This window comes from Mizuhopecten yessoensis, unplaced genomic scaffold (assembly GCF_002113885.1).
Source record: "Mizuhopecten yessoensis strain PY_sf001 unplaced genomic scaffold, ASM211388v2 scaffold8557, whole genome shotgun sequence".
Taxonomy (NCBI): Eukaryota; Metazoa; Mollusca; class Bivalvia; order Pectinida; family Pectinidae; genus Mizuhopecten; species Mizuhopecten yessoensis.
Genome location: NW_018407607.1, coordinates 184,075 through 196,499, shown reverse-complemented (window position 1 = coordinate 196,499; position 12,425 = coordinate 184,075). Strand labels below are relative to the sequence as shown.

The following is a 12,425-nucleotide window of genomic DNA, read 5'->3' as shown; positions in this document are numbered from 1 at the left end:
TTCGGATTACAAACACACAATAACATAGAACACACACAGTAACATAGAACACACAACAACGGACTACCATCACACAGTAATATAGAACTAACACAGTAACATAGAACACACATCTTCGGATTACAAACACACAATAACATAGAACACACACAGTAACATAGAACACACAACAACGGACTACCATCACACAGTAATATAGAACTAACACAGTAACATAGAACACACATCTTCGGATTACAAACACACAATAACATAGAACACACACAGTAACATAGAACACACAACAACGGACTACCATCACACAGTAATATAGAACTAACACAGTAACATAGAACACACATCTTCGGATTACAAACACACAGTAACATAGAACACACACAATAACATAAAACACAAAACTTCGGATTACCATCACACAGTAACATACAACTAACACAGTAATATAGAACTAACACAGTAACATAGAACTAACACAGTAACATAGAACACACAACTACGGATTACTAACACAGTAACATAGAACACACACAGTAACATAGAACAAACACAGTAACATAAACTAACACAGTAACATAGAACACACACGGTAACATAAAACAAACACAGTAACATAGAACTAACACAGTAACATAGAACACACATCTTCGGATTACAAACACACAATAACATAGAACACACACAGTAACATAGAACTAACACAGTAACATAGAAAACACAACTTTGGATTACAAACACAGTAGCAGAGAAACACACAACTTCGGGTTACAAACACACAGTAACATAGAACACACAACTTCGGATTACAAACACAGTAACATAGAACACACACAGTAACATAGAACTAACACAGTAACATAGAAAACACAACTTCGGATTACAAACACAGTAGCAGAGAAACACACAACTTCGGGTTACAAACACACAGTAACATAGAACACACAACTTCGGATTACAAACACAGTAACATAGAACACACACAGTAACATAGAACTAACACAGTAACATAGAACACACAACTACGGATTACTAACACAGTAACATATAACAAACACAGTAACATAGAAAACACAACTTCGGGTTACAAACACAGTAGCAGAGAACACACAACTTCGGGTTACAAACACAGTAACATACAACACAATACTTCGGATTACAAACACAGTTACATAGAACTAACAAAGTAACAAAGAACACACAACTTCGGATTACCAACACACAGTAACATAGAACACACACAGTAACATAAAACACACATCTTCGGATTACAAACACAGTAACAGAGAACCAACACAGTAACATAGAAAACACAACTTCGGGTTACAAACACACAATAACATAGAACACAAAACTTCGGATTACCAACACACAGTCACATAGAACACACTACTTCGGATTACAAACACAGTAACATAGAACACACACAGTAGCATAAAACACACATCTTCGGATTACAAACACAGTAACATAGAACACACAACTTCGGGATACAAACACAGTAACATAGAACACACATCTACGGATTACAAACACAGTAACATAGAACTAACACAGAAACATAGAACACACAACTTCGTATTACAAACACACAATAACATGGAACCCACAACTTCGGATTACCAACACAGTAACATAGAACTAACACAGTAACATAGAACACACAACTTCGTATTACAAACACACAATAACATAGAACCCACAACTTCGGATTACCAACACACAGTAACATAGAACACACTACTTCGGATTACCAACACACAGTAACATAGAACACACAACTTTGGGTTACAAACACAGTAACATAGAACACACAACTTTGGATTACAAACACAGTAACATAGAACACACAACTTCGGGTTACAAACACAGTAACATAGAACTAACACAGTAACATAGAACACACAACTACGAATTACCAATACACAGTAACATAGAACACACACAGTAGCATAAAACACACAACTTCGGATAACTAACACAGTAACATAGAACTAACACAGTAACATAGAACACACAACTACGGATTACCAATATACAGTAACATAGAACACACACAGTAGCATAAAACACACATCTTCGGATTACAAACACAGTAACATAGAACTAACACAGTAACATAGAACACACACAGTAGCGTAAAACACACAACTTCGGATTACAAACACACAATAACATAGAACCCACAACTTCGGATTACCAACACACAGTAACATAGAACACACTACTTCGGGTTACAAATACAGTAACATAGAACACACAACTTCGGATTACCATCATACAGTAACATAGAACTAACACAGTAACATAGAACTAACACAGTAACATAGAACTAACACAGTAACATAGAACTAACACAGTAACATAGAACTAACACAGTAACATAGAACTAACACAGTAACATAGAACTAACACAGTAACATAGAACTAACACAGTAACATAGAACTAACACAGTAACATAGAACTAACACAGTAACATAGAACTAACACAGTAACATAGAACTAACACAGTAACATAGAACTAACACAGTAACATAGAACTAACACAGTAACATAGAACTAACACAGTAACATAGAACTAACACAGTAACATAGAACTAACACAGTAACATAGAACTAACACAGTAACATAGAACTAACACAGTAACATAGAACTAACACAGTAACATAGAACTAACACAGTAACATAGAACTAACACAGTAACATAGAACTAACACAGTAACATAGAACTAACACAGTAACATAGAACTAACACAGTAACATAGAACTAACACAGTAACATAGAACTAACACAGTAACATAGAACTAACACAGTAACATAGAACTAACACAGTAACATAGAACTAACACAGTAACATAGAACTAACACAGTAACATAGAACTAACACAGTAACATAGAACTAACACAGTAACATAGAACTAACACAGTAACATAGAACTAACACAGTAACATAGAACTAACACAGTAACATAGAACTAACACAGTAACATAGAACTAACACAGTAACATAGAACTAACACAGTAACATAGAACTAACACAGTAACATAGAACTAACACAGTAACATAGAACTAACACAGTAACATAGAACTAACACAGTAACATAGAACTAACACAGTAACATAGAACAAACACAGTAACATAGAACAAACACAGTAACATAGAACTAACACAGTAACATAGAACTAACACAGTAACATAGAACTAACACAGTAACATAGAACAAACACAGTAACATAGAACTAACACAGTAACATAGAACTAACACAGTAACATAGAACTAACACAGTAACATAGAACAAACACAGTAACATAGAACTAACACAGTAACATAGAACTAACACAGTAACATAGAACTAACACAGTAACATAGAACAAACACAGTAACATAGAACTAACACAGTAACATAGAACTAACACAGTAACATAGAACTAACACAGTAACATAGAACAAACACAGTAACATAGAACTAACACAGTAACATAGAACTAACACAGTAACATAGAACTAACACAGTAACATAGAACAAACACAGTAACATAGAACTAACACAGTAACATAGAACTAACACAGTAACATAGAACTAACACAGTAACATAGAACAAACACAGTAACATAGAACTAACACAGTAACATAGAACAAACACAGTAACATAGAACTAACACAGTAACATAGAACAAACACAGTAACATAGAACTAACACAGTAACATAGAACTAAACACACACAGTAACATAGAACACACACAGTAACATAGAACACACAACTTCGGATTACCATCACACAGTAACATAGAACACACAACTTCTGATTACTTACACATTATCATAGAACACACACAATTATTAGAATACATACTTAAAAAAGAATATAAGTGTCAACAAGGCAACATGGTCAATTACATGAGAAAATATAATCCTTAGACTTTTTATAAACATTTCAAAAAAAGTAAGCAAAAGGTTAAAAACGATTTGAGTGATACTGATTTTTTCGACCATTTCTATAAATTAGCTTTAACCAAACCAACTATTGATGCTATAGTTAATTATTTTCTGCAAGAACATGATTTAAACTCTTCGAATGTAACATTTGACGAATTAGACGCAAATATATCAGAAGCCGAAATATTTGGTGCAATTAAGAAATTAAATGCAAATAAGGCATGTGGCCCTGACAATATTTTAAATGAATACATAACTAAATGTAAGACGGTGTTGATATCTTGTTTTGTAACTTTATTTAACAATATACTTAAAGCTGGTCATTTTCCGGAAGCATGGTCAAAAGGTAATATTGTGCCTGTCTTTAAGAAGGGAGATGTCAACGATGTAAATAATTACAGAGGTATTACTCTTGTTAGCTGTTTGGGGAAACTTTTTACGTCAATCATTAATAATAGGCTTGTGGTATTTGACCAAAAATATAGTAAAATAACGGATGCTCAGTTTGGCTTTAAGAAAAACTTGTCTACCATTGACGACATATTTGCTTTACAATCTTTGATTAACCGCACTCTAAAACGTAAAACAAAAATTATACTGTTGCTTTATTGATTATACAAAGGCTTTTGATTTCGTCAATAGACAAAAATTGTGGTTCAAATTGATAAAAGAAGGCATTGATGGGAGATTATTAAAGCTAATAAGGTCATTGTATATTAGTGTTAAATGTTGTGTTAAGCATAATGGTTCATTATCCAATTATTTCAATTGTGAAAATGGATTGTTTCAAGGTGAAATTTTATCGCCATTATTGTTTACATTATATGTTAATGATTGCGAAATGCAATTTTTAATTGACAACTGTCAGTCGATAGAAATTCAAACACTGAATTTGTTTCTTTTGATGTACGCAGACGATATGGTGATTTTTTCCGAAACGCCAGAGGGTCTGCAAGATATGTTAAACTCTTTAGAATCGTACACAAAAAAAATGGGATCTAACAGTCAATACGGATAAAACAAAAATTCTTGTGTTTCGAAATGGGGGTATTTTGAGAAATAATGAATGTTGGAAATACAATGATCGTCAGCTAGAAATTGTAAACGAATTTAACTACCTAGGAATCTTACTAAATTACAATGGAACATTTAGAAAGCACAACAAAAAAATGCAGATCAGAAAAGAAAGGCTTTGTTTTCAGTTATGAATGTATGTCGGAAAAATTATTTTAATATTGAAACTCAATTATCAGTTTTTGATACGTATGTAAATAGCATTCTAAGCTACGGTTCTGAAATATGGGGCTTTCATAAAGCCCCAGATATTGAAAAAAATCATACTTTGTTTTGTAAACGACTGCTTGGCGTAAGAAAAAATACTTGTAATGTTATGGTTTATTTAGAACTTGGGAGGTATCCATTGTCATTGGTAAGAAAGTTAAGAATTATTAAATATTGGATTAAGTTAAAAAGGACTAGTAATTGTATTTTGCAAGAATGCTATAAAGATATGTTAGAGAATGAGGATAAATGGGTTTCAAACATAAAAAAAAATGATTTATTTAGAATTGGCCTTGGTTACATATTGGAAACAGAAATAAATGATGATATGTGTTATAATGTTATTAGAGAAAGACTTATTGATATATATAGACAAGAAAGCAAAGAAAACGTAAGAACATCTTCAAAGGGATTTATCTATACATATCTTTATAACCAGTTTGATTTACAGTGTTACTTAAGAAAACCATTATCTAGAGAATATTTGAAAGAGATTACAAAAATTAGGTTATCTGCTCATAATCTAAATATAGAAAAAGGTAGATATCACAATATTGAGCGTAGTCTTAGAGCGTGTACTGTATGTAATTTAAATGACGTTGAAGATGAGTTTCATTTTATGTTGAAATGTCCATGTTATTCGGATTTGCGTGTTAAATTTTTGAAAAAGTACCATGTAAAAAACTTAAGTATGTTTAAAATGATAAATCTATTGAATGTAAATAACACAAAAGAACTTGTCAATTTGGCCAAATATATAAAAGCGGCAAATGTAAGAAGAAACCAACTTAATTTGTTACACTCTCAATACTGTTTGTACATTGCTGGTATTGTATTGTATGTATTGCATGTATTGTATTGTATTATATTGTATTGTATTGTATTGTCTGTGGATATTGTAAATATATCTTACTTTTGAAACCGATGGGTCAAAAGACCCAAGGTAATAAAGAAAGAACTTGAACAGCAACATAGAACACACAACTTCGGATTACAAACACACAGTAACATAGAACACATAACAATGGATTACAAACACACAGTAACATAGAACACACACAATAGCATAGAACACACAACTTCGGATTACCAACACACAGTAACATAGAACACACAACTTTGGATTACAAACACACAATAACAATGAACACACAACTTTGGATTACCAACACACAACAACATAGAATACACACAGTAAACCAGAACACACGTAAGATTTTCAATACAAAGTAACACAGAACACACGTCAGATTTTGAATACATAGTAACATACCTTTATATTCTGAGAAGAAATGACGTAAATGTCTGCCGGAATGTCGAATTTTGTCCTTAAATAGGTCGATCTTGTTGAGGAAGAGAATCTGTAAAAGAGAAAGATTCGAGTTTAAGCAAACGTACATATTTTAAACGTTTATTGTTTCATTATCTGCTAACATACAGACGTACTGTATTGGCCGAGCGTTATGATAGGGAAATACCCGTATATACTACAGATAACCAGATAGCCGAGAACTACCCGTATATACCACAGATAACCAGATAGCCGAGCGGTATGATAGGTAACTACCCGTATATACCACATATAACAAGATAGCCGAAGCTTCCGTACTACAAATCTTTAGGAACCTTCTTTATTGTCACTAGAACAACTGTCAATACATGTTTCACATTCTGTTTATCGATAAAGAGCTGTCACTACAAGTAATATCCTTATCAAATATGTATAGAGGCTAGTCTCCATAGTCGATATAATAGAGTAAGTGTGAACACATGATATCAACATAGAGGTAAGTCTTCATATATCTGTATAGAGGATAGTCTACACAGTCGATATTATAGAGTAAGTGGGCACACATAATATCAATATAGAGGTAAGTCTGCATATATCTGTATAGAGGCTTTTCTTCATAGTCGATATTATAGAGTAAGTATGTACACATAATATCAATATAGAGGTCAGTCTTCATATATCTGTATAAAGGCTAGTCTACATAGTGGATATTATAGAGTAAGTGTGCACACTTAATATCAATATAGAGGTAAGTCTTCATAAATCTGTATAAAGGCTTGTCTACATAGTCGATATTATAGAGGAAGTGTGCACACATAATATCAATATAGAGGTAAGTCTGCATATATCTGTATAGAGGCTTTTCTTCATAGTCGATATTATAGAGTAAGGGTGAACACATAATATCAATATAGATGTAAGTCTTCATATATCTGTATAAAGGCTAGTCTACATAGTGGATATTATAGAGTAAGTGTGCACACATAATATCAATATAGAGGTCAGTCTTCATATATCTGTATAAAGGCTTGTCTACATAGTCGATATTATAAAGTAAGTGTGAAAACATAATATCAATATAGAGGTAAGTCTGCATATATCTGTATAGAGGCTTGTTTACATAGTCGATATTATAGAGTACGTGTGAACACATAATATCAATATAGTGGTAAGTCTTCATATATCTGTATAAAGGCTTGTCTACATAGTCGATATTATAAAGTAAGTGTGACCACATAATATCAATATAGAGGTAAGTCTTCATATATCTGTATAAATGCTAGTCTACATAGTCGATATTAGAGAGTAAGTGTGCGCACATAATATCAATATAGAGGTAAGTCTGCATATATCTGTATAGAGGCTAGACTACACAGTCGATATTATAGAGTAAGTGGGCACACATAATATCAATATAGAGGTCAGTCTTCATATATCTGTATAAAGGCTTGTCTACATAGTCGATATTATAGAGTAATTGTGAACACACAATATCAATATAGAGGTAAGTCTTCATATATCTGTATAAAGGCTAGTCTACATAGTCGATATTATAGAGTAAGTGTGCACACATAATATCAATATAGAGGTAAGTCTGCATATATCTGTATAGAGGCTAGTCTACACAGTCGATATTATAGAGTAAGTGTGTACACATATTATCAATATAGAGGTAAGTCTTCATATATCTGTATAAAGGCTTGTCTACATAGTCGATATTATAGAGTAAGTGTGAACACATAATATCAATATAGAGGTAAGTCTGCATATATCTGTATAGAGGCTTGTCTACACAGTCGATATAATAGAGTAAGTGTGAACACATGATATCAACATAGAGGTAAGTCTTCATATATCTGTATAGAGGCTAGTCTACATAGTCGATATTATAGAGTAAGTATGTACACATAATATCAATATAGAGGTAAGTCTGCATATATCTGTATAGAGGCTAGTCTACATATAACCTACACACTTACTCTATAATATAGGTTACATGGATCGAAAGATATATTCTTTATGTACTAGGTGGTATCAATAAAATGTTTCAAAGATCATTACGAACAGTATTTTCAAACGTTTTCTATACCAACCCATGTTTTTAATGGAAATAAGGACATGAGCAATGTTACATGACTTGACTAGATCTCGCGTTACCGAAGGTATTTCCCAACGTTATGAAGTAGGCCGTCGAGATTTTAGTCACGTGGCATTAGAAGGCGGGGCTATCAAAAACGTAAAGTAAAAGAGTAAGTTTGAAAAAATATGTTTTAAGTGATTGTATTGGTTGTTTGAGGCTTGTAATTTATGTTCATCGTGTGCATAAAGAATAGATATTTCGATCCATGTGCGACATGTGTGTGAAAGTGACAATTTGTTTCTAAAATATCAGTTTGAAGAGCGACCCAGGCGCGGGTCGCTTATTTCCCGCATATTATAGAGGGCCGGAGTTCTAACGTTAATCGACGACAGACCTACATAAAAAAAGTCGATAAAACGTCAGAATAATTCGGACTAACTTTATATATATAGAGAAAAGTCTACACACTTTATCTATATAGAGGTTAGTCTACACACTATATCTATAAAAAGAATAGTTACACACTTTATCTATATAGAGAATAGGCTACACACTTAATCTATATAGAGAATAGTCTACACACTTTATCTATAAAGAGAATAGTCTACACACTTTATCTATATAGAGAATAGTCTACACACTTTATCTATATAGACAAAAGTCTACACACTTTGTCTATATAGACAATAGTCTACACACTTTATCTATAAAGTAAATAGTCTACACGCTTTATATAGACAATAGTCTACACACTTTATCTATATAGAGAATAGTCTACACACTTTATCTATATAGAGAATAGTCTACATACTTTATCTATATAGTAAATAGTCTATACACTTTTTCTATATAGAGAATAGTCTACACACTTTATCTATATAGGATTTTTTTGATCTTTTGATTTGTTTATTTTCAAAGTATTTTTTACATTACAATAACATATACATTTCATTATACATAATGAATTCCACTTTCACACATACTTTCATACTAATTAATATTGCTCTTTTTGTAAGTGGTATTTTATTTTTTTGTAAGTTATATAAGAAAGGAAGGAAAATCAGATAAGAGAAACAAGAAAACAAAGCATAGTGGAAATAAAGACAGGTAAATGGACAGAAAGACAGACAGACAGACGGAAAGATAGACAGACAAGAGGAGAAGTACCAGTATTAAACAAACCAATGTAAAGGATAGAAGTCTGGTAATAATATAGGTGTCAGTAACTAAGTAATTAAGATAATACATTGTATGTTACAATTTTGTCTCTTTTTTTCAAATATATTTAAATAAGATCAAACATATAAACAATCGGCAAAATGTAGGTCTAGGAAATATCAATATGCCTTTTCCATTTTTTCCACTCATTCTGGAAGTTAATGAGATATATTTCGTCTTTACTATTTGTAATATATTTTTGAATCTTGTAATGTTCTTTAATTGAACTTTTAATTCCTTGTATAGATAAAGCCTTGTAGATATACTGTTTTATTATTAAAATAATACTGTTGTCACTTTTATTAAGTCCGTTATAGTTGTAAAAACCAAAAAGAAATGTTTGTTTATTATAATCAAATGGAATAATCAATGCATCTAATAAGAACTCAAAATTTTGTAAAAGATTTTGTACTTTATCACATTCCCATAATACATCGTCTATTGTCTCTATTTCTAGTTTACACAGTTCACAGTAAGGGCTATCTACTATTCCTGCCTTAAACAAATATGCATTAGTTGTCAAAATATGCTGATTAATTCTGTACTGGAACCACTGTAATTTGGTATTTTTCGTAATTTCGAAAATTCAGTGATTAAAGAAAAAACCAGCAAAAGTGAACTATATATATGTAATGTTTCAATCTAAGTATTACTAATTATATTTTGAAAGCTTAATATATTTCAATTATATTGATATAATACAAATAAAAATGATGTTTGCACCAACTTAATGCGATTTCTGGCAATTAACGAAAATTCATCACATATTTGGAGAAAGATTCCTGGTACAATTTACACTTACTAAATCTCTTTATGTATTGAAATTACTAAATACTCAGGCCTTTATAAAAAGAAAGATTCATTCAATATTCAGTATACTCTTCACTTACAAAAACACTTATTTTTTACCAATTTCTGCATCATGAATGGACCAACTTACTGTGTAATGGAATGACTTTATGAGCACGAATAGTAATAACATGTGCGAGTCATTACCTACACACCTTTTCTATATAGAGAATAGTCTACACAGTATATTCAAGTGGAGATTGCTCTACGGATTATATCTTTATAAAGATTAGTCTGCACATCATATAAATAAATACTTACACACATCAAAATATAAACATAAAATATAATAGCTACCTACCATACATGTGTCCATGAAGAAAATATTATTGCACATAGATTTGAAAAGTTTTAAACTTTCCTGAAGTCGGTTCTGAAAAATAACAAAAAATATGTGAAAGAAGTATCAATTAAAATTCCCCTTAACAACCTGTGTGAACTTTAACTAGGAAGAAGGAAGACTGTAGAAAACGTTTTCGTTGTGCTATGCCAATGTCTGGAAAATAATAAAGGAACTGTACAAATTATGTTTTGGCGATATTACATTGTAGTGATAACATAATTGTAATCTGAAAGGTTGATGGATGAAAAATTGTAAAGGGGAACGAAAGTAGTTACCCAGTAGTGTGTGTGATGTTACCAGTAGTGTGTGTGATGTTACCAGTAGTCTCGGGTTATCCTGTATTATGGGGGTGTTACCCTGTAATATTGAGATATTACCCTGTAGTATTTGGGATGTTACCCAGTATTTTAGGGTTACCCTGTATTATGGAGATGTTACCCTGAAATATTGAGATATTACCCTGTAGTATTTGGGATGTGACCCACTAGTTTGGGGAATGTTACCCAGTATTATGAAGATGTAACCCTGAAATATTGTGGATGTTACCAAGTATTCTAGGGTTACCTTGTATTAAGGAGATATTACCCTGTAGTATTGTGAATAATACCGAGTATTCTAGGGTTACCTTGTATTAAGGAGATGTTACCCTGTATTATTGGGGATGTAACCCACTAGTTTCGAGAATGTTACCCAGTATTCTAGATGTTACTCTGTGTCATGGAGATATAACCCTGTGGTATTTGAAAAGATACCCACTAGTTTGGGGAATATTACCCAGTATTCTAGGGTTACCTTGTATTATGGAGATGTAACCCTGTAGTATTGGGGATGTTACCCACTAGTTTGGGGAATGTTACCCAGTATTCTAGGGGTACCATGCAGAGTGTGTTATTACTCACCACATGAGGATCCTCATACAGACACATGTCGTAAGCACTGAGAGCTGCCACAAATAGTAGCGCATTGACATCATCAAAGCATTGGATCCATTTTTTACGTTCTGACCTCTGACCACCAACGTCGAACATTCTGTTCACATGAATAAACAGAAAACACAACTTGAAATATTATCGTTACAATGTAAAATAAGAAATATCACGTCAATATTCTGGAAACAAGATCAAATAAAAGTTACAGCTTTAGACCTGGCTGTGACAAAATTATTGATATAGGTCATTTTGACGGTATTGATGGCAGAAACATACCTGATGAGGACGTGATTAATTTTGAAGCACGTCTCAATTATCCCAGTCGTTCGTACTCGGGCCCGTAACACGTCTACAGATGTTGGCACGAAGTCACGGGAACAGATCCGCTCAATGTTTTCAAAGTAGCTGAGGACAAACAACGAAGGTATCAAACCATTTTGATGTAGATAACATACTTGACCCATTGTTAGACAGCAGTATAACAATACCAGAGGTC

At 32.4% G+C, this 12,425-nt stretch overlaps 1 protein-coding gene across 1 annotated transcript in view; it reads right to left on the bottom strand.

Moving 5' to 3' along the window:
* The window catches only part of LOC110456187 (guanine nucleotide-binding protein G(o) subunit alpha-like), a 36,289-nt gene that overhangs the window by 2,314 nt on the left and 21,550 nt on the right, over nucleotides 1–12,425 (bottom strand). The window contains exons 5-8 of the mRNA XM_021506765.1: nucleotides 12,206–12,334; nucleotides 11,900–12,029; nucleotides 10,959–11,030; nucleotides 6,493–6,580 (exon numbers count right to left, since the gene is read on the bottom strand). Coding sequence (XP_021362440.1) covers nucleotides 6,493–6,580; nucleotides 10,959–11,030; nucleotides 11,900–12,029; nucleotides 12,206–12,334 — 419 coding nt within the window. The remainder of the gene's footprint in view (nucleotides 1–6,492; nucleotides 6,581–10,958; nucleotides 11,031–11,899; nucleotides 12,030–12,205; nucleotides 12,335–12,425) is intronic.